The sequence below is a fragment of the Lepisosteus platostomus genome, chromosome 4, assembly GCF_059453375.1.
Source record: "Lepisosteus platostomus isolate fLepPlt1 chromosome 4, fLepPlt1.hap1, whole genome shotgun sequence".
Classification (NCBI taxonomy): Eukaryota; Metazoa; Chordata; class Actinopteri; order Semionotiformes; family Lepisosteidae; genus Lepisosteus; species Lepisosteus platostomus.
The window spans coordinates 63,786,363-63,810,654 of NC_142614.1; the positions used below are offsets into that span (position 1 = coordinate 63,786,363).

General features: G+C 34.3%; 1 protein-coding gene across 3 annotated transcripts in view; it reads right to left on the bottom strand.

The window, feature by feature from the left end:
• Positions 1–8,361: 8,361 nt before the first annotated feature.
• Positions 8,362–24,292, bottom strand: part of unm_sa34860 (un-named sa34860) — a 142,803-nt gene continuing 126,872 nt past the window's right edge. For 2 of the 3 annotated variants that reach the window (XM_088630235.1, XM_088630233.1), the window contains exons 15-17: positions 17,302–17,495; positions 13,621–13,776; positions 8,362–12,664 (exon numbers count right to left, since the gene is read on the bottom strand). In XM_088630235.1, coding sequence (XP_088486361.1) covers positions 12,559–12,664; positions 13,621–13,776; positions 17,302–17,495 — 456 coding nt within the window. In that variant the 3' untranslated portion in view covers positions 8,362–12,558. Of the gene's footprint in view, positions 12,665–13,616; positions 13,777–17,301; positions 17,496–24,292 lie in introns of those variants that run through there. The other variant, XM_088630236.1, reaches the window with a different exon arrangement.

The following is a 24,292-nucleotide window of genomic DNA, read 5'->3' on the forward strand; positions in this document are numbered from 1 at the left end:
TGCACCCAATGTTTCCCAGGATGGGCTCTGGGCCACCATGATCCTAAATTGGATAAACGAATCTTATAGTGTGATGGAGTGCTCTATGCAGAAATGAAGTTTTCATATTCATCTTTCAATGGCATTTATGTTTTGCTGGGTAAGTTTGTATAGTACTTTCATATACCCTCACACTACTCAATTTCATTTTGTAATATGGGACCAATAAGTTCCATGGCTTAAGCATACCAACATATTATTTACAAGATCTTCCCTGCAAAATAGTCTTGGGTTGTGGAATCGTTGAATTTATCCAGTACATTCCTGCTATCATACAGAGTTATCATCGAAAATCTAAATCTTACCACAACTTATCATCTCTTAACACGCTTCAGGCTGATTTCATCAAGATTTATCACAATAGCTGATGGAAGCTATCTATTTTATTCTAAATTATATCAAAGCTTAGCATTCAGTGGGCCTAGCATGCCTTATTTACTGTACTCCCAGTAATTTTTCCACTTATTTTGCATTTATGCCTAATAGATCAGCAACATTAAATAAATACAGTCTTCGTGCATTAAATTTAACACCAATCATTGAATAGTTGTCAATATCAGGGGAGCTCAATCAGGATCATTTAACTTATTTCATGATTGGCAGAAAACTAAAACTACAGTACCATATTTTAGGGGAAACTATCACAGAGGTCTCTATATACAGTGGAACAAGTAATAGGTTTATTCCATGCTGGAAAGAGAAGACAGAAAACACAACGTTTTGGCTGTGAAGACTTCTTCAGGTGTGAGCATATACAGTGTATGCCATTTTACATTTCAAATGTCAGGTACGCATAATTTGTAACATAAAAGAGGTTTGGATATAAATGGGATTTCATATTTGCCTATGACAAAACACTTCAAAAGCTGAATTCCTCTTTAGAGGAATACATCCAGCATTAACTACTGTAGATAGGATTGCCTGACTGAGCAGTTTTTGCAACTTTAGCAAAAATGTTATAACAGTCCAATGTACAAACACACTCTTTTATGGGCATGTTAAGTGAGTTTTGATGCAGGATGATATTCTTGATTCCATGCAGACTTTTTGAATATTTTTGCAATTTTTGTATACTAGTTCAATGATTTTGGGGACATTGTTGAATATTTTTCTATTAAGACTGGGCAAGCAGCTTTTGATAGTCTGTACAAAATGCCAGTTTATAAGATGATTATTTGCTGTATCCTTTGGTTAAGCAATAAATCACAGCCACAAACATTTACAGACTGTTCTATTTATGAGAATATGCAGGTTTGAGAGATATTATAAAATTTATCAAAGCACATATGGTGAAAACCAAACAATTTTGAAAAACTTCTGACAGTAAACACGTTGTGATATTAAATAAGATGATATAGTAAGCATCAAAAGAAACATCATTTGTGCATGTTTTTAGAAAAATAAAGTATGTGGATTTTGGCAATCATCAAAATCTGTGACATAATCCTCATTAATTGACCATTCATGAGTGATACTGGCTGTGACTGTTGCATAACTACCAAATGATCTCATTTGTCAGAGAGTTGATTGATGAGGTACATGTCAAATGTCAGGCCTAGTGAAAATCAAAGAAAAACACACAAAGAAACCATTGTGCCCCACGCATCCAAGAGCTGCACCTCATGTGGACTGACACACGCAGTGAAGCCAAGTCGTCTTTATCAATGAAACAAATATTAATGTAAACTAACCTGATAGAAGTCAGCAAGTATTGGACAGACATTCCGAAAGATACACCATTTGCTGTGTAGAACTGATCACTTTATATAGTTTGGGTAGAAGTGGCTTGGTCACTACAGAGCTCGGCTTGCAGTGATTGATTGCATACTGATTGGACAGTGCTACAGTGATCAAGTCCTTGGACCTCACTTGCCCTCCTACCTGTGAGCTCATCCCAACATGAAAACAATCCAGAACTGTGTATGAAGAAGGCAATGGAACACAAGTCAGTACACAAGTGACCCAGAAAGAGTAAAGAGCAAAGAGTAAAGAGGTAAATTGTACTGATGTTAAACAGGATAGTAGTGAGTTACCACCTGTTGAAGTTTCCTAGAATTTAAAAACTGAGAACAGTTTCCACATGAAGAAGAAATATCAACTACATTCACAGGTGAAAGCTTGGAAGGAAGAGAGTCAAGGACCTAGACCACAACAGTGGGACTCCAGGGGGGAGAAGAAAAAACTTGCTGCCGTGACTACCAGGACTGCAGGCATCAGGAATGGCTGGGACTGTGAACGAGAACCCTGACCCAGTACACAGTACACTCATACCCATGGGGTGGAGTGGGCGTTGAGCATATCAAAGGAATAAGGGGGAGCGAAGAAAGCTACAGTTTTGCAGAAGAGTAAAGAGAAAGATACATGAAGTGCCCATAATTGTTTTGAATTTCAAGGGAGACATGATGACGTTATAAGAACTGGAAGAAGACATTATAACATTATAAGAATGATGACATTATAAGAACTGGAAGGACATCATGGCAGGTGCAGGGGTGTATCTGTTTTCTGTGGAGCAATTGAGGTTGTTAATTTGAGAAGAGGCAAGAAAGTAACTCCTATGCTGGCTTGGAGGTCACAAATGCCACAAAACTGCAACTCCAAGTACAAAATATCTAACTCTGATAAGACAAATACTCTGCATGCTTGAAAAGATACACAGAACTGTGGACATATTCTTAAGAGAGGTACAATAAGATTACAACTTAATCTCCTCACAAGTTTTTTTTTAACAACACCATAATGTGGTCTCTATTATTATAGACCATTGGTTTTGCCATGTCCGATTATAGCACTTGTTAACCTAGGTTCAAGAGATCCCTGCAGTCAAAAATTTAAGGGACAATTTTAATAATAGATTTAATCAAAAAACATTTCTTGTGGGATTAACACAGAATCATAGTGCACATTGCAGTTAAAGTAACTACCTCACAACACCATGGTTCTGGGTATTATTCTGACCCCAGGCACCTGTCTGTGTTGCGTTTATGTGTTCATGTGGGTTTGGGGTTTTCTCAGTCCTGGATTTACTGAGTCCTGCTTTGCTCCCATTGCTTCCAATTTTCTGCAGGATAAGCGGCTTACTGATAATGCTTGATTAAAATGTGCATAGTTTAAATATTTGATTGTGATGTATTATCTGATTTTGCAACTATAAATATATTGTGACAATTATATTACACAGTATAAATTTCTGGTAATGCAGTTTTTTGTCTGATAGGTAAAGCCAACTATTTTTCAAGGATGGTGAAGGCTACTTCTGGGATATCTGCCATATTGATTAGGTTTATCTGTTATAGAAAAAAAAATATTTCATGAAAATATACACTAAATCAATTTTACAGAAAACCATATATTCTTCAGTTTTGCTCTCATACAGTCATAACTAATGTCATGTTACTACTGTTTAGTTTCAGCTATTTCTGAAACTTTTAATATGCAGTGTATATATTTTTGTTATTTTCTGTGGCATATTGTTTTACAAACAAATGATTATATCTTTATGATATAAACACAAAATATTTAGGAAGCTGTAGTTATAAGAGCAGTCATGTAATGATCAATGGAGACTTTAAACCCAGGTCTGCCATATATGATTTGATAAATAATAGTATCTGAACTTACATTCAAATATTAGATATTGTCACGTAGCAGTTCCTTCCGGGCCCTATGCGGACGACGCGATCCAGAATAGTGAAGATACACGAGGGAGAAAGTCATGCAGGAAAGGGTCAGGATACAGGGGCGCGTGTCCAAGGTGAGCTGGTGTACAGGGAAAGTGAAAGAGAAGAGTCCAAAGCCAGGAGATCCATCCAGGGGTTAAAACCAGGAGCCGGGTCGGGACCGGGGGGGCAAGGGATCAGGAACAGAAAATTAAAACCACAACGGAGCCAGATGCAGCAGGACCCCGGGCCCTCACGGTGCGGAAATCAATGAGGAACCCGGAGTGAGGTCCGCGTCTGGCTTTTAAGGGGGAGCGGGAATAGGGAACAGGTGCAGACAATGGGAGGGAACAAGGAAGGGATGGAGCACCCTTAAGAGGAGGGGTTAGCGATTGTGACAGATATATTGTCCACAATATATAATATTTTAATTAGTTAATCGTGTATACTGGTATCAAGTAGGATTTATATGTTTGGGTTATTGAAAACATGTATCAGCCAAGGAAGTTTTATATTTCTTGTGCTTTATGGAAATTGTATATAATATCACATGGCATCAAACTGTACGAAAATGCCTCCCTTCCCTACTGCAAAATAGATTTAGATCTATTTTTACAGTGTTTTGCAGAATTCATTTTGGGAATGCATTCTGTCCTTGTTAATTACTTTTTAGTATTTAGCTTCAATCAAGGAAAGAAATGCTTCCTTGTCAATAACTTCTCCAATCCTGAATTTTGCTTTCAATTGTATAATACAGTCAACAATTATTCTTTGTATTCAGTGTTGAAATGATGGCAAAAATACTTTTGCACCAGAATGTTGTCAGACAGCTCCAGCTTATTCATATGTAAATCCAGCACAACCTCTGAACTTGGTTGTGTTATTAAAATTGCACACTTCAAAGCCCATATTGTATCTTAATTTAAGGTTTTCCAAAAGGGTGACTGAGCAGAGCAATGAGATTTTAATGGAGTGTTAAATGTGGTACCACATGACTGCAGTTATTTTTAATTAAGCTTAGTTGAATATATTTATGAAAAAGAAGACCTTATTCTTGCTTCTCTGCAATCATGTTTCTAAAAAGTGGTCAAAGTAGTCTTTGATGTTCTATATTACAGTGCAAGATATCATTGCAGTTTGAGTAGTATAATTTCATTATAAAGAAACTTAAAATAGGGAATATTTTCTAATGTATACTTTGCACTATATAAATAAAAACCTTCTCAGTTTTGAATAACTTTTACTTAACAGAGGTGAAAATATTAGATGCTCTAATACAGTAAAATCAACTAATTTGAACTGAATTGCTCTTTTAATTCTTCTAATTTGTAAATAATACTCGTATGTACAATTTCTAATTGCTCTACAGTAGAAAAGATTTTAAATGTCTGTTTTTAACTTGAATTTTATACTTCTAGATAGTAGACATTTATCTTGCAAAACTACAATTTTAAGTATGTATTTTTAAACCCATCCATAAGCAACAGGAATATAACTAAGCTAGATAATTACAAGCCAGTCTGTTTCAGGTAAAGTAATGCACACAATATTTAGAGCTAAACGAGAAGATTATCTTGGAGAAGATTATATACAGTATAATGGAGGATGCTCATTAGAATCAGTGTATTAAACTAAGGTGTTTGATTATGTTAACATAATTGGATGCCAATAGATATGATACTGCAACATGAAGGAAGTAATTAGATCTTAGCAGTGATTGGAACCATAGTCACCAACTTCAAAGGAGCATTAATTCAACATTAGAAGGACCTTCTGGAAGGATAGACACACACTCTTTTAGCCTTGTGAACCCCTAGGTGGTGTACAGATTACAATGCACTGCACTCATGGCTCAAATTACAGTACCTGGAAATGACTCTTTCAGTGATAATTAAACTCCCAGGGGATAGGCAGGTCCTAAATTTGAACACTGGTCACCTGTGCATTACCTTAAAATGACTCAATGGGAAGATGGAAGCATACTTGTTGTGAAAGGCATAGATGCAGCAGATGAGTAAGTGGAACCAATTTTAAGCTTTTAATGGCTATAAATACTGTATATTTGACAAAGCTTTTGGCTATGCTCCACTTCTCAATCTTTTGGAAATGATGGCCTCCCAATATGTGAGATAATAGGAATCCACTAAATTGAATGTATATAGACTAAGAATAGGAGACACAGAGAGGTGCCTGAAGTCTCTCACTATACACAATAGCAACATTATGGAGTTTTAGATTTATGCAAATTTAAATAACACACTAGTATTTGTAGAGAAATCAGCTTAGCACAGTCTCTAAAGTCTGGATGAGCACTTGACCAAATGATTTTTTAAATACAGCATTTGAAATGCTAAAAATTGAAATGTAGACAAAACATAACAAATGGGTGTTGAGTGAACTTTGACACGTCTTGAAAACAGGATATTATTGTCTAGCATCTCTTGTTATAAAATAATGAAACAGGTTATGACTATGCTTAGACAATAAAAATTGAATTCAAATCAAGGAGAGTGTTTCTACACTGAACAACCTACTAGTGTGACCTCTTTTACAGAATTATTTTCAGTTTTGGTCACTACATTACAGAAGGGCTCTGTGGTTGCTCCTCTGGAGATTTCACCAAAAAAAGGACCAGATTAATTTCTTGTCTCAAAGGAATGTAATGCACATGGAAGCCAAGGGAGCTGAGTTTTTTTTTCTTAAAGAACAGAAGATTGCTAGGGGATTTGATTCAAGTTTTCAAAAACCTCAAAGGTATTCATATTGTCATCGTAAGTGATTTTCTCAAGTTCAGCTAAGAAAACCGAACATAGGGTCACAGATGTAAATTAAAATGAGATGGATTTAGAACTGCCCAGGATTGTTATAAAAGTTGATGTTCTGGGATCCTTTAAGAAGGAGCAGGATGAAATTCTGGATTAATTAGCTGCTACCCAAGGGGCCAGACCGAATGGTTTCCCCCCATTTGAAACTCTTAAGTTCTTTTAAGTGAAAACCTTTCATTAAAGCTTCCAGTTTATACCAATATTTTTATTGTGTAACTGGAATGAAACTTGCTCTCCAAAATTGTTAGATTCTGATTTTGATTGGAATAAATAATCCATATTTATAATAGAAAAAAAACATTTAAATCACAATTAGGACAACAAAACCCCACACAAACTGCTCATAGTCAAACAAAAACCCCCAAAATACAACCCATTAAGAGTTGCTCTTTCCAAATGAAAGAAAAACCTGTAAATGGAAACATTACAGATGGTTCTTTGTTGCATCCTTTACTTTTTTACTTGCTCTATAATTAGAAATGCAAAAGAATAGTTGTCTAAGGCAAGGGCCATGTAAAAGTCTCAGTCTAAGAAGAGGCTGTCACCCAGTGTCAAGTTCAACTGCCTACTAGTCACCGAGGTTGCTTCAGAACTGAAGAGGTGATATGTGAGTTTAGAGTAAAAGTCTCATAATATAATGTTGCTTCCCAGAACTCAATATAACATTCAAGTGTTCCACAGCAGGTCATCCTTTTGGCTTAGTTGGCTTGTATTTTGCTCCATTTGGCTGTACAAGTCAGGAGTTCAGAGGTATTTCTGAGGTACCTCTGCGATTTCATTGGAAGTCCCAATATACATGCTATAATTTACATACAGTAGATGCCTTTCTAGTAGCTGTTTGAGAATCTTCAATAAAATGCAAAACCTTTCATGTTATATTTTAATAGAATTGAATTACTTATAGGTACCTTGATACCTTTTATCACTTTCATTCAATGTTCTCAGGGACAAATCATAACAACTTAAAAATTGACTGACATTATTATACAGTGAATCAGTATACTGTACACTAAAAAGAAAGAAAACGCAGTTTCAGCCTTTAGGAAGCATAGTGATAAAAGACATTTGTGTGGATGGCAGAGGATACAGAAAGGTAAATAAAACAAAATGAAATTACTTAAATAAAACTTTGTCTATACTCACACCAGAGTGCATAGGGGACATTTAAAGCTAAAATGTTATTTAGTATTATGGGGGAGGCTTCCGATTAGCTAGGAGCAAAGTAATGACTATGATTCAATAATCTGAGTATATTATTCAGAAATATGTTCAGAGCTGAATAAACCTCTGTCAATAACATAACTCAAAACATGTACTCATCTGTATATAAATGTATTGCTTCCTGCTTACAGTATATGCATACTGTATGTTGCCTTTATATCATTATTGTTTGTGCAATGTCAACAGAACATTCAATTTTCTATAAAGCAAAATAATATACACATATTAAAGTGCAGCAATTATTAGTTATGGTTGATGTAATGAAGTATTTAGACATTTCTGCTGTTTTGGAAGTTTTTTGTTTGGATGCAATCAAAAGTGTAATGAAAAGTTTAAATTAATTTGCAGTATTATAGATTATGCTGTTATGTTTTCCATGAAAGAATTGTGTAGTAGATATACTGTATGAAGCCCAATTACCAGATGTGTGCGTCTTTATTAATTCATGAAAATATTTGACTCTGTACCAGTGTAGCTAATTGTAGACATGCTGCTGTTTTCCATTAGATCAAAAAATCAGAAAAGTATGAGGAAATGTATTGATCAATGAAAGACACAAGTGATAAATCTATTTTTATCTTATCTTGTACATTAAAAAATATAAAGCAAGCCTCAAAGAAGGTAAAATTGTACATTTTTATTACTTTTTTGAAAAAATATAAAATTTCATATCTTACACTACAAAAACATTTACACAACCAAAATACAGATACAGTATCAGGAAGGAAACAATACAACAGAGCTATTAATTTCTATGTTTTTATAATTAAAATTGTATTTGTAGGATTAAATCATGAGACTTAGGGTAAAAGATATATAATCAATGAAGAGTGAATGACTTTTACATGGTGAAAACATTTTAGTACAGTATCTTTGCAAAATATTTTTATCAATTAATACAGCTCAATGCCCCTCTTTAAGATAACACTGAAATTTGTTATCTGACTTTCTGCACATTAAGTAAAGTTATAAGAAATTAAATTACTTTTCACACAAAACAATCAAAATGATCAAATGGTAATTTAGCAGCATCTACCTTTTCTGGTTTCAGTACCTCTGTACTGAATTAGAAAAGTCAAATTCATCAAGCAGTCTGACCTTGCATTAGATTTAGATGAGTAACAATTAATTTCATTTGAAATTAAGCATACATCCAGAATAATGATTTGCTTAGCTAATATTCTAATTCTGCAGAATAAATGGCATTATAATTGTGTCATGGAGTGAAATGTAAAAAAGGATAACCTTAGAACAAGCAAGTTTATGCCTGAGGACTCCCCACAATACATCTGTTAATTTCTTCTGTGTTTTGTTTAACTTCAGTATGACGATTCTTTATTGAGAGAGGAAGTGAAAAACAGATCCTAGACTATCAAGCATTCAAAATAGATTCAAAACTTAAAAATGATAAAATGTGTTATTCTGACCCACCTATAGAAAGAATCTGTGGCACAACTTTTGGAAGTCTAAGTAAAAAAGCACTGTGTTTAATAAGCAGTTACACAGAGTTCATACATTTTAAGATCCTCTAACAGTTACATTACAGATGGTTCTGAGTTTTTATGGTTACATTTATATCTTTATGCACACTGAAAAATGTGCATGTATGTACAACAGAGCAGTTCCGCATGGATTTGATGGATTTTACAACAGTATGTCTCTAATCCTTTTCCGATTATTTGATTGTAGATTTTAGGTCTCTAAAATCGTTTTTGTGTCAAATGACCTCATAGAGCTGTGGGTCCTTGATAGGTCCCTTGATACAACAACTGTGTTTCAGTATGGTAAATAGCAATATACATCATCAAAAATAAAGAGAACTAAATTGTACTTTTTTGTCAAAGAAAAGACTGCAGAGGACATCAGACACCTTTCCTATCACTTTTCCCTAACTGCATTTTTTTCTAATTAGTATAAATATTTATAAAAGTATTACATGGAAAGGAAGACTATACTGTATGTAGCTTTGTTTTCTGTGTGAAAAATTGCTGTTGTCAACATTACTTTGATTATGTTTCAAAACTCAATATCATGTTACAGAAACACCACTGTAAATCCTTCCTGTTGTACTTCATTTACATTGATTCATTTGGCAGACACTTTTATCCAAAGTAACTTGACTTACAATATTTTCTTATTATCTGTTATAAAGCTGTAAATTAAACATCACGACTAGGGGGCTTAATAATTGTAATAGATTCTGAACTTAGATTATGAGGCACTCACAGTACCTTGCAAGTGTAGTCACTCTCTTCCAATTATTTCCTATTTTGTTGAATTACAACTCATATATGTGTATTTTTAAAAGTAATCATTTTTAATCAAAATTGGAATGCTCAAACAGAACACTTTTATGTGTGATGGTCATACTTGACACTTAGATGGGTAAATAAGTCACAATAACTAAAGGGGAGGTGTATCATATCACCCAGACACCCAGGCTATTTCTCCAAAACAGGTTAGTGAGACTCAAGACTTTGATAGTGCTATAGAGTTCAATGGAAGAGATGACAGAAAATGAGATATTATGAGTGACCAGTCATTTTCCTGGTCTTTCCACAAAGTTAACCTATACAGCAGAGTGGCAAATCCATCTGAAGTATATCGTTCAAAGCAACACAGAGTTTCCAGCAAGTAATACACTCTCACTCTGGTCTAAAAGTAAGGTGTTAAATCTTTTGCAAGCTCCACAAAGCACACCACCCAGTCAACAACAACCCTACTGAAAAGGCACAGAGGTGGTGTTATTGGACTGCTTCTCACCAGAAGGGACTGGGAATCTTATCAAGATTCAGAGGAAAATGGATGGAGAAAGGTATAGGCAAATCTTAAAGTAAAGCCTGCTTTAGTCTGCCAAAGATCTAAAATTGGGGCACATACACTGTGCAGTAGGAAGCACGAGACAAAAGCTTTACTGGAGTGGCTTAACTGGAGCACAGTGAGTATCTTTGAGTGACCAAATCAATGTCCTAATTTGAACAAAGATTTGTTGAATGTTGCTGTCTAATTTGCAAATATTCTGGTCTGCAAAATTGGTAGAGATTTAAGCTAAAAAGACATTTAGCTGTAACTGCCACCATAGGTTCTTCCACTTAGTATTGATTCACTTAGTATTGATTGGTGGTGAATGCTAATGCCATCAACATATTTTAGTTTAGGATTTTTCTTTTCTTTCTGACATTTAACTTCTATCACTAAGAAAAGTGTTAAGTGTTAAGTTTGAGCATTTGTGTTTTATTTAAAAATATTCACTTTAGAAATGTGTGTACATAACTGTGTAATTTAGAAAAAATGGGACATCATTGGTGGGGGGGGGTACAATTACTCTGTGGATAGTAAAAGTGCACTGTCTACTTTCTCAAACACAAGAATAAGACTTGATTGACCACTGTAATTCTTTTCTGGTGGTATTGAATTTCTGTGCTTTAAAAAGAAGTAGTGGGATAGTCGAAGAAAACTGAAATGATGGGAGTTTATTATGTGCAAGTCATCATTTTTGAAAACCAAGACAAGGACATTACAGGTGTATTTGCTCTTTTACATTTAAGCAATTTAAGCAATTATTGATTCTTAATATGTTAGAATTAATTTTACAATCAATTTTATTTAGAAAAAAGTTTGCAGGCTTCTGTAGCTACTATTCTCCAAGAGCTAATAGTAAATCTACACAGTCCTAAGGAAGCCTGTCTCAAAATGTTTGCAATTTTTGGGCTAATTTTTCTTTTGAAACAATGCTGTACTAAATTGTTCTTAGAAATAGCAGAGACTTTAATATTTTTGTTCAGCAAATATAACCAAATTTAATATGAGACACTCACCAGGAATTCACCAATATCAGCATGTCTGATTGCTGAGTGTACAATTTCCAGTACAATTTGACCTATCAATATCATGTTTCCATATAATATTTTATTTATATCAAACAGGAACAAGCTGGATAAATATGTCAAAATAGCAATCAGAACATACACATCTGTTCACAAACTGCAAAATGATTTGTTTTTTCTCATTAAAGGGGGTGAAGAAGGTATTCTATCATCAGCTAACCATACACAATAACTTATTTCCTCTGTTCACTGATAGTTCACTGCAGTGTATAAAATAGAGACTCCTGCACCTCAAAAACAGAGAAAGAAAAAAAACATTTATACCCTGCTTTATCAAACTGTACATTATATACACAGAACAAAATCAAGACGGATGGAAAAGTAAAGGAATGAATTGTCTTATTGAGAATATTATTGTATTATAAAAAATAATTACACAGGAGTTTGAAAAAGCTGCACTGCCATAATACAATTGTTTTTTTTCCTGCTTTTGGAATTGGAAGAAATTAGTAAGATTAATGTGGGCATCTTAAATTGCATTTTATACATATCACTGGAATATTTAGAACTTGGAACAACACAGATTAGTTTGAATAACTTCAGCTTTTAAGTCCAAAAGACCCATAAGCCACAGGGAGAATTTGACTATTCAAGGTGACTGGAAAAAAACGTATCCGTGCTTGAATTGGGAGATCAGAAAAAAAAACTGCTATATACATTCAGCACAGAAACTGATGTGGTTTTGTTTTCATATTTGTTAATTTAACAGTTTTAACTTCTATGATCCATGCATCTTGATTGCTCTTCCTGAAAACTGAAATGCACAACAGAGAAGTCATTTACAAATACAAGTTGGACCGTCTGGCTGCAAATAGAATTTCTTCACATAAAAAGTTCCTTCCCTTCTTAATATTCCTAAGCAATAAATACATGTTCAAATTCATAAAAAGTGCAGGGGTTAAAGGTACCATGATTCTGCCAGGAGGCTTAAACTGGTACTGTGCCATTCATCATCTGAACTCTCATTTCTTGAATGCTGCTGATGATTTTTTTCTGATGACCGGCGAGATTTACCCCAAGTCTTCTCAGGTCTCTGTCAGAGAAGCAACAGGTAAATATTAACTGAGGTCATGCTTGTGTGCATTAAACAAAACAAGCAGGTATTATTAGGAAAATACAAAAATGTAGAAATAAATAATAATAAAAATAATAAAGAAAGTAATAAAGCACGTCTGTGACATTGTTAGTGGAGCTCCAAATACAGTTCCTAACAGGACAGGAGCAACATAATTGTGTTCTGATGTCCTTTTGGCAGTCAGGGATGTTGATAAATGTCTTATGTCTTCTCAAAGTTCTATACAGAATAGTTTACGTACAACATAACAACTGAGAAAATGATCTAAAAGTTCATATGTTCACTTTCACTCTAAACGGCAAAAGCTTTTACCAACAGGTATGACAAGCCAATAGGCTCCTTAAGATTTCAGGGCTTCAATATTATATTTATTATTGGATTTTGATGTTGAATAGTTATGTGATATTGTTCAAAGCAGAACAATAATGTAGTTGATATATATTAAATAAACCAATCTTTTATACAGGTATTTACCAATGTGTAACATTTTTACTGCATAACTTTATATATGTTTTCACTTTGTAAAACCTATGTTATACACATAGGATTTCCCATTTCAAATTTTCTGTGGTTTTCTATTAAGTTGTTCTAGATTTAAGATAATGCCTTGTTATGAAATAACTTAAATTAAAACTCAAAGTTCCTATTTGAGCGCATTGATTAGCTTGTAAAATGTGAGCTTAAAACTGGGTTCAGTTTTTATGGTAATAAAATAAAATTCCTGTCATTTCATTTTTTCATGTCACTGTACACTTCAAGATCTATAGATAGATAGATAATACTTTATTAATCCCGTAGGGAAATACATATATAAATTATATATATATAATATACTGTATAGTACTATATATCTATAGTACTTTTTGGTGAAAAATACATAATAAGGGAAAAAATAAAGATTATGGTTGACTTACTCCAAGGTCATCTGAGCCACAGCATCCACTGAACTGTAACCACTCTCCATGAAATGTTCTGTGTATCGACCCATTTTTATGGCCTCTAACCAGTCTCCTACAGATTGGTAGACAGTGGATTCCACAGTGCCATGCTCCACTAGTAAGTTGGAAACCCTGTGTGAAAAACAAATGCTATTGAACAAATGGATGCAAAATGTAGGAAAACAGGGAAGATGTTTTTTACTTGCAATTTTCTTATTAATTCAACCTACTATTACACTGTAGCTCCTGAACTATACATGAGAATAACTACACTCTTTTCCAACATGAAGAACCATTTGCCATTTGACACCCTGCATGTTCTAAGCTGTAGCCTACTGTACTTTGCAAGGAGAGTTTACAGGATTTTTGCAAATGATGTTGTAACTGTTGGACCACAAATAGACCTGTTAGCAAGCATCAGGTCCCACTTTTACACCAAAATGTGAGTAAAACTTGGCCGAATAACATGACTCAAACAGAACAGCCAATTGTGTACCATCACTAAAAGTATTACATTTCCAAATGTTATCATATACTCTTTTCTCAAGCAATATATAAATATATGATCCATTTGCATTAGCAGACTGTTATTACATAATATCACCAAATTTATTTAATTCTTAGTGTTTCAGGATGAATTTTATTAGGAACTCATATTGATATATAAAGATGGGAATTGTGAATAAGATACAATTCCTCCCGTCTCTCTGGTATATGCATAACTATTTTTTAATTGTAATTAAGTCTAATTTGAAGCCAGCAAGTGCTAACAACACAAGAAAATACTAAAGATGTTGATCCAAACTAATCTGCTTTGTCATTGAAAAGGTACAGTTGCACTGCCAAGATTAACATGCAATTTGAGATACTTAAGAGCATTGCTAATTTAATAGGGCATAAAATCACATAACCTAATTATACAGTAATATAGGGATAAATTATATGAAATGCAGTCAATGGGCAATCAATATGTGCTACTAATTCAATCTCAGGCAACAGGTTACACCTCATTACCAAATTACTTCAGACAATGTACAACAAACGTTGCCTGTTTAGAACTGCTATTCACCCTGTAAAGTATCAAAACATAATACAGGCCAATTACATATCTTCAGCAAAGACTGTAATTTTCGCCAGTGAAAAGAATACATTGACATATATATCAGATTTATTTCAGAAACCAATTGAAAATTGTCAAAAGACAAGGCATTAGTACCTGCCCCAGTGGTTTCGTAGAAAATTCATTATCATATAATCCAATATTACACTAATCCTATATTACTTAATGCTAATTTAAGTAAGTATGTCTAGTACTATTGCTAAGAAGGATCTACAAAACACACTTTCATTTTGTTGTCACTTATCAGACTAATAAGCAGACAGACTTTTGTAAAGGCCACTAATGAAACTATGAATTCCTAGTTACAACATCAGCAGACTTAGAGTGGAATTAAAAGTCCTGTGTTACAGGATGCTGAAACTGTATTTTGTGTATTTGAACCTGTGTGTGAGTATCGCTGATTTTTCTGAGGATTGATTCCTAATAGCCAAAAAGAATCACCACGTGATTTACTGTTACAATTAATACATTTTCCCAGTAAATTCACAAAACTCCTACTGAACTCTCATTGAACTCTCATTCCTTTAGTCTGCTCTCCTAAAATTGCAAATCTTTATTTTGACTTTACCTTTTCTAGTTCAGTTTCAAAGAATACCTAAATAATATTAAGACCTGTGATGTAATGATCTCAGATATCATGTATTCCTTATCTTTATTGTTTGACATTGTTCGGAAAAACTAAAAACAAGGAGTCATTAGCTATGGTACATCTACCATTTCGGTTTTATCTGCTACTCAAGAAAGTTAAAATATCCCTTTATGACCCTTCCTTCCTTTATAAAACAATGTGCATCTCTGATTTCATTATACAGTATAAGACTACATTAAACTTTAGATCTGAATTAGGTAGTCTGTAGCATAATCCTAATACTATGTGTTACGACCCCAGGTGTCTAGGGGTAAAGGGGTGTAACATTTAGGATGGGTTTGGAAGCATGTGGGTTTCTGGTGAGGGACTTAGGAAGCGGTAAGAACCGAAGTCAAGCGAAAGGCCGATTCATTTGGAAAACCTCCAAGTTAAATATTGAAGGAATTGAGTTCTGATTGGTCGAGAAGTTAATTGATGATGACGTAATATGGCAACAATGGTGTAATGATGGACCAATGGGGGGCTGAACAACCAAAGTCAGGAAGTGTGGAACATACCATCAAAACAAACACACATGGACCACACTGGGACGTAACACTACGACTTTTAATTTATTTTTGACAGGTCTGAATCATACAGACTACGAAAATTTTAATTCATCTTGGTTAAGTTCCTGTGCTTGAATACTGTTTTTATTTTAAACATACTGTAAAATACCTCCACCTCTTCCATCTTACCTGTCTCTCTAGAATGCTTTGTTTCCTCTAATGGTACATTTGTCACCATAACTCTCTGTAAATCAATATTGTTTTCCCTTGCTCCTCTTTTTGACCCTGCTACCTATAAATCTCCCTTTCTTTACACCCCCCCACCCCCCCTTCAATTTTTGTTATTACAATGCTCTACCTATATTGTAAAGACGTCCTTGAGTCTTCAGTCTTCTTGTTCTTTTAACTGAATCTGAAGGTTTCCAACTTTTCAGCAGTACAATGCAAGACCACAGTGCTAAAATCAGCATGCCATGACTTCAGGAAAATAATGGTAAGTTCCAATAGAAAGTGTGTGAGATTAGTTTGCCAATGTTGATCAATATGACAAAAAAACAACCTTTGCCAGGTGACTCTGCAGCCAAGCTAGTACAGTGGAATATTCCACGGCAGTCTATCAAAGGGTCTTTCCATCAGTGCTACCTGGATGGCATTAGTTTTTAGGGAAGTTGCATTTGATACTTTGTAATGTTTCCACTTTGAAAGTGTGACATGTTTCATACCTGAGCCTTACCATCAATGTACCCTCTAATTTATAATGGCCTTTGTGCACAACAATTTCAAGTTGTGCAAATGTTTTCCCCAGTGACAAAATCTCTTGTGTATGTAAAATTGTAAAACTGAAATTATTTTATGTTAATATAGTCATTGTCATAGAAGCATAGAGATCCAAAAGGCCGGGACAGAGATTCAATGAGCCCAGTCATAGAGCATAGATAACGATTAACAAGTATCATAATGTACACAGCCAAGTTGAGCCTCTCGCAGCTTGTCTCATGTGGTCAATTTAGCATTTTTCAATTTTTCGCATTTAATTTTATTGTGTGCAGTTCAATTTCTTTTGTGCACGGATTTCATAACCTGTGTGCACAAGCACACGTGCACAGCTTAGAGGGAACATTGCTTACCATGATACTTTGATATTTATTTTTGTATTTAAAATATTTTCCTAAATAACTAGACCAGATTTACATTTCTTCCATGCATCAGCAGAAGTTTCCAAATAACAGAAAAAAATAGATTAAAAAAAAACCTGAACACCTATGCAGGTTTAACTTAAAAAGGAGCTGTGAAAAATGAGTCAGCTACTAGGAAATATTGCAAAATAAGTAGAAACACTTAATTTTATTCTTTAACTATTTGCAATGCTTTCAGTATATTAAAAAAAATAGTTCCTTTACCCATTGGAAGCATTTATTAAGGTTTTCAAGCTACTGGGGTTGCGGATGAGCTTGTCCAACAAGCTGACTATTTCTTCAAACTTGGGTCTGCTGTTCCTGTCTTTCTGCCAGCAATCCATCATCAACTGGTAAAGGGCGGCTGAGCAATCCATGGGCCCAGGCAAGCGATAACCTTCTTCTACAGCTTTGATCACCTGTTGGGAGATTCAGTCAAATGTGTCCATATGTTCACTGTAATCAAGCCAAACTGCAGTACAGTCAGACTGTGAATCCTCTATGTCTAAAGTACAGCAAGGAGAGAAATATTTGTGATTGATAACAGATAAAAGATAAACATTGTATGTATAACTTAAATAACACTTGACATTGGCAGTCATGATTATGCAGATATTTCAGCACAATGACATGATTCACATTGTAATATGCTTTTCATAGTATATCTTCATTAAAATAAAAAGTTCAGTGTAACTATTTTAATATGTCAAATATTTAGTGTACACACAAGGCAACCATAGACAACTATTAGGCTATTAGACATCTAGGCTACTATTGAAAGTGAAGACATATACAAGATAATACTATTCAAACATTCTGCTTTCAAACAGTAATTTAAGTTTCTGAGCTTATATGATAATACTTATGTGATCTTATCCAAAGATGTGCAATAAACTGCAGTATTCAGGAAGTATAATAAGGTGAATTTTGAAGCTAGTAAACATACTGTATACACACCTAAGAAATAAGAGAATGGGTGCATTAGCATCTTCTGAATATGTAAAACACATAGTGACATATTTAAATAAATTGGAAAGACAGCACTGATATGAGGGTACTGATATGCACATGCCATTCACAAAGCCTTGATAACCATAAGGCATAGGCAACATAACAAACTACATAGTGAGGATGGAATGCAGGTGCTGAACTGAGATCCCTCTTATAAAAGCTTGCCTTTCAGAATGAATGTATTTTTTGAGTCATGGAAGCATTCCTTGCTAATAGACAAAGGACATATTAAATTAAAAAACTGAAGAACAGTAATACCTAGAATATTATTTATTTTTAATAATAGAATAATAATAATTCCTAAAATTTACAGTATACTGCACAGCTTTTCAGGTAATGGGGACTCCCCACCACCACCATCAATGTGCAGCACCCACCTGAATGATGCAACAGCAGCCATAGTGCACACAGTACACTCACTACACATCAGCTACCAGTGGGGAGGAGAGCAGAGTGATTAAGCCAATTCATATATAGGAATTATTAGGAAGCCATGTTTAATGACCACAGAGAGTTAGGACGTTGGTTTTATACAAAGGACGGCACATTTTTACAGCATAGTGTCCCTGTCCCTATACTGTGGCATTAGGACCCACACAGACTGCAGGGTGAGCACCCCTTACTGGCCTCACTAGTACCTCTTCCAGCAGTAACCTTAGTTTTTCCCAGGAGGCTCACACCTGCTTAGCTTCAGTGGGTTGCCAGTTGTGAGTTGCAGGGTAATATGGCTGCTGGCTATACCAGCCCAGAATTATATTTTATAATGCTACTTTGTTAAAAAGATGGGGAGATTAAAAAATAATTAATAGTGTGCAGGCTTTTATTTAACATATACCAAAGGACTCAGAAGACACCAAAGATAAAAACACCAGGAACTCTATGCATGTAAAGCAAATCTGAAGGATAAACACAAAATAAAACAATAAAGAAATTCAAGTCAAACTTATGAGTATAAATTCTAAACTGTTTTTCTTAAAAACAGGGGACAAAAAAATATAATAATATCTGTTCCAATTAACAAAGTATCAGTGCTCTTGTTTTCATATTTAAACCACATACAGTAATATAGCACTTGTGATTACGCCAATAAAAATGATCTTCCAAAATAAAAAATACACCCTATAAAATAACAGAATGCCTGTAATTTTCAGTAAGTCATATTAATAGTTTCATTCATATTACTAAAGACTGCTCATCCCTTTCTGATTTTGACTTTTTTTTGACATACTGTACAGTAGCATCTTCCTTAATCTCTGCTGAAACCCTCAAATTAGACTGTTTTAAATGCCTGTGATTACAAATCAAGCAAATTGCAAGGCTTCTTCAGCTATAAACTCTTAGCAATATTTATACTGCGGCAAACCACTCAAGTGGGCTTATGATCCCATCACAGACAAAAGCACAAATACACAGGCAAAGACAAGAGCTACACAGGAATGAAGCCTGACGGCAAATCTGGGAAAAAAGGGCCCTGTGGCTCATACACCAAAGAGATCTGTGAAATCCTTATGAAGGTGTTAAATAAAACATCAAATAACTTCCCTCAAGAGTACAAGAAAGGATTAATGATGCAGCAGAATTAATGATCTAAAACTAGGATGAAGCCATCATGCACGCACAAAAAACAAGGTCAGCCTATCTGAAACAATCATGACTGGAATCTTCTCCTCCTTTTGGGATAAATTAAAAATAAAATAAAATGGTGTTTCTTACAATGATTTTTATCCTGTCAGTCCTGTTCTGAATACACCATCTTGGACAGAGCAGTTCTGTGCCAGAATGCAGTGATTTTGTGCACTGCATAAATCACATGAAGTACTAGTATATAGTTTGTTAACAATGTTTAATAAACATTTCTCACCAGTGTCAAGCATCAGCCTATAAATAAGCAACACAAGGAAAATACCCAAATGGAGTTTGTTTCTTACAAAATACTGGTCAAAAAGTACAAAAATAATATTTCATATTCCATATATTCCAGGGCTACTCAAATATTCTGGCAAGTGTACCTGACCAATTCACAAAAATGACAAAATACCATAGCTCATAAAGATTATTAATGAATATTAAAATACATATTAAATATATGAACAGGCAACGGAAAAGAAATGCATTTCGATAGCTTCTTTTAGAGCAGATTTTCTGTCTACTTGGTTACTTGATATTGAAGCATCCCTACAACATTCGGAAAACGTATTTAGCACAAGGATTAACACCTCTACACTTATGACCAGTGAAATGTGAACAGGGCACATGTAGGACTGTTACCCTGGGGTTCTGGGCTAAATTTCCTCCTGCCCTTACTGCCCATACTGGTGAAGCTGAAACCCCGGTTTCTCTCAAGAAACATCTGAATGAGATCATTGGAGCTGTATGTTATTTATTGGTGTACCATAAGATGCTTATTTACTCAATTAATTCAATTAATTGCCAATTAGGGTACATTCTTCAATTGTACTTATATAAGCTTTTTTAGGTTTTCTTTATTATTACACTGTCACTTTTAAGATTGCTGTTTATTCTGATTGGGTTTCTAGAATATTAGTGAGAATATTAAATATAAACTATTTAATATAATCTGACATTGCTAAATGATTACTGTTACTTTTTCATTATTGTGCTGACATACAAAAAAAAGAGAAAATAAAGAGTTTTATGTTACAGGAATTTGGGAGAAACTAATACTTTAAAGATTTTTTTTCATTAACAAAGTAGAATAATCATAAGGAGACTTAAATCAGTGGGTTAGCATTATTCAACAAAATATAGAAAGAGATACTATTTTAAAAGCTGGGATACCTGCAGCATAATGTAGAGAATCACTCTGGGCAAATACATTTCCAGTTCTAGGCAGATTATCCAGACTTGAGAGGAAAATGTTTTTTGAGCAATGTTTAGAGCTCTGCTATGGTTCAATACACAGCTAACCCACATCTGCGGTTCTGGCTACTGTCCAAGACCAAATTTACATTCTCAAAAAATCACACATGCACACGTCCCTCCACTCACATGCAAAGAACAAGTGACTGACCCAGCAGGGGTTCTTGGTCAACAGTGAATAAGGTTATCTATTCCAAGTGATGTGGCTCTTATACCAGCATCAGAAGTCCCCAATGGGCATGTTCAATAAAGTCAATGAGCAAAACAATAACCCCTGTTGCTCAACCCTGCAATTTATTTATAGTACATTTCTGTTCTCATTTTTAATGCACGAAACACACTTTGAAACTACAAAAGGACATTAAGTCAACAAAATACATATAAAAACATACTGCCAAATCACATAATAACAGAATAAGCTAGAACAGATAGGGTCTACAATACTATAAAGGCAAAAAATAGCAAAGGAAGGGAAATAGATTAAAATAGAGGAAGAGGGGAGTCAATCTATTCAGGGTCAGAAAAAATAATAATAAATAATTGGGCAGGCATACATGACATTCAAATTAAAATAATTAATAAATGGCAACAAAATGTCCTGTAATGTCGACCTTTGATTATTTATAGACATCACAGATTTCTCAAGTAAAAAAAAAACTCGATGTCCATTGTGAGAGTGAAATCTTTTTATCCTTCCAGTTTAATAAGATAATCTTTAGCTATGGTTATGACAGTAAAATTTGGACACGCATTTAGAGGTTTTGAATTTACAGAAGTCTCCAATAAGACATGATGTAGGGTCAAGTGGGATGTACTGTAATTAAGACCAAATTGAAAAATAGAATTGCATTTCCAGAAAGCATATAGGTGATTGTCAGGTACTAATTCGCTACAGTGTTGACAAATTTCAGTGTCAACAAGTCCTATAAGAAAAAGTTTTCTTTGAGTGAAATGTGTGGTGTAAAACTTACAAAAACGCTTCATTTTTGAGTTAATCAAGCATTTAAATACAGTATGTTAACGCATGAAGTCCAGAATTCTACAGAAGTATCTGAGGAAAAATCACAAGCCCAACTCCTAGGTAGATGTATTACAATGTCTAATGCAGCCAAGACTCTAGATATTTTTGACATGTGCCAATTTCGTGACAAATCAAATGTATCAATTATATATATATTTAATAGAAATATATCATTTTACTGTACTTTGAACAATAAGGTAATACTGACAATAAAGTAATGTTTTGTTTTAATGACTTGATATAACTGCTCTTTGTGAAAAGGAATAAAGTTAAGCTAAGCAAAGTTTACAAGCTGTATAACACCTCTTGAATTGCAAATAGGGAAATATACAGTATATAAGGTTTCTTATTAATCGTAAATTAAGGGTTATCGGAAAAAGCAAGGAGAATAAAATCTGTTGTGTGTAAATTTGATGGATTGTACTGTAAACCTTGCTTCAGTTGTGGATTAGATACATGGATTTTTTAAACAATCTAATTTTTTAGTAGAATTGCCAAGAAGACAAAGAGGTTAGTTGAACTGGGCTATTAGACTATTCTAATTCCAAACAAACAGGGTGTATCCAATTGATTCTGGTTAAACCATTTGAGTAAAAAGTGGAATTTGACAGAAATTGCATAAAGGAGAAGGTTTGTCCTAACAGGCCATTTTGTTTTTTATCCTTTTGGGAAGCACAGAAAGTCTATAATTAATCTGAGGAAATATGCTCATTTTTATTGCAGCAATACAACTCATAAGGGAGATACAATATTGCAATATTACAGAATCAAGAAAAGGTTCAAATGTGCCACATCACACAGATTAGGGGAGCTTTTTAAATCAAGTATCTAAAACTAGAAGTGTTCAACATAAATGATAGTGAGTTGGCTAGAGAACTCTACTTGAACCTGTTCAATGGTACTGTATAATTTCCAATTTGCACCAGTTACCTTTATGTCCTGAAATGTTACCAAGAGCATTTATGAGTGTAAGAGATGCAGGGAGAAATTCAAGGACTCTGTAGATAGAGTAGAGTATCATATGCATACATATTAATCTTATATTGCATAGATCCTACAGAGTTACTGATAATGGAGTCAGATTGTCTGATTACTAAAGTTAATGGTTCAATAAAAATAGCAAATAACAGAGGAAAGAGAGACAATCCTGTGTGATTCTGCAGCAGAGTGTGAAAGGACTGGAAATGTTGCCATTAGTAATGACTAAGGCTTTAGGAGAGTTTTATACAGTTTGAATCCCATGGATAAAGCCAGGCTCAAATCCCTTTGTGCCACATTTCTAAAAAAGAAAACACAGACTGACTCTATCAAAAGCCTTCTCTGCATCTAGCAAGACCACATCAGTAGGGGAGGCCAGTTGTTTGGAGTGACAGATCAAATTAATTAAGCGTCTAGTAGACATGTTGACAAGTTGAAGCTTGTCTTCCTTTGAGGAAGCCAGTTTGATCTGAATGAATTAATTTTTGAATCTCTCAATCAAATCTGTTAGCCAAGACAATACAAATCAATTTAAGATCCAAATTTAGCACGCTTAATGGATGGTAACTTGAGCAAAGGAATATCTTTTTTTAATAATGAAAGAAACTAAAGCTATATTCAGATGTTTAGGGAGTGTAATTCTAGTGGCAACAAAAATTAGATTAAGGCTGGTAATAAGGCTGGAAATAGAGACACCAAAAACGTTTTCAAAATTCTACAGGAAAACCATCCATCCCAGGTGATTTCCCATTAGGCATTGTATTATATACCTCATCCAGTAAGATGAGGTATATATTTTTTATGAAATGACTGTATATCTGAGTCATTAGACACATGATCTGAACTATAAACATTAGAGTAAAACTGTATGAAAGCTGAATTAATCTCATTTTGGTTAGTGATAGGAGTTCCAATATCTTTAGTTAAGGAGCGAAGAATGTTATTTTCCACATTTCTCTTCAATTGTTTGGCCAGCATTCTGCCTGATATTTCATCCCATTCAAACTGCATAGAATGGGTCCTTCTACTTTATAAGTAGAAAATACATTTCTTCAGTTAGTTTAGCACTCACTTTGTATCTGATTCTCAAAAAAATAGTATAGTTTTCCTTTAAAGGAAAGTTAAAGTTCAAAGCGAATTGCAGGCTTTTTTCTTATTGAGCACAGTTGCTCTCAATGAAAATTCAGTGTATATAGGGTTTTGTAAAAATGGAGTACAGTTGCTGCCTCAGACCAAGTGGTTTAGGTCAAAACTGGGGGAGTTGACTAAAACATACAGGAAACTAAACAGTATGCAGGAAAGAAGAAGCATTCCTTTGATGAGTGT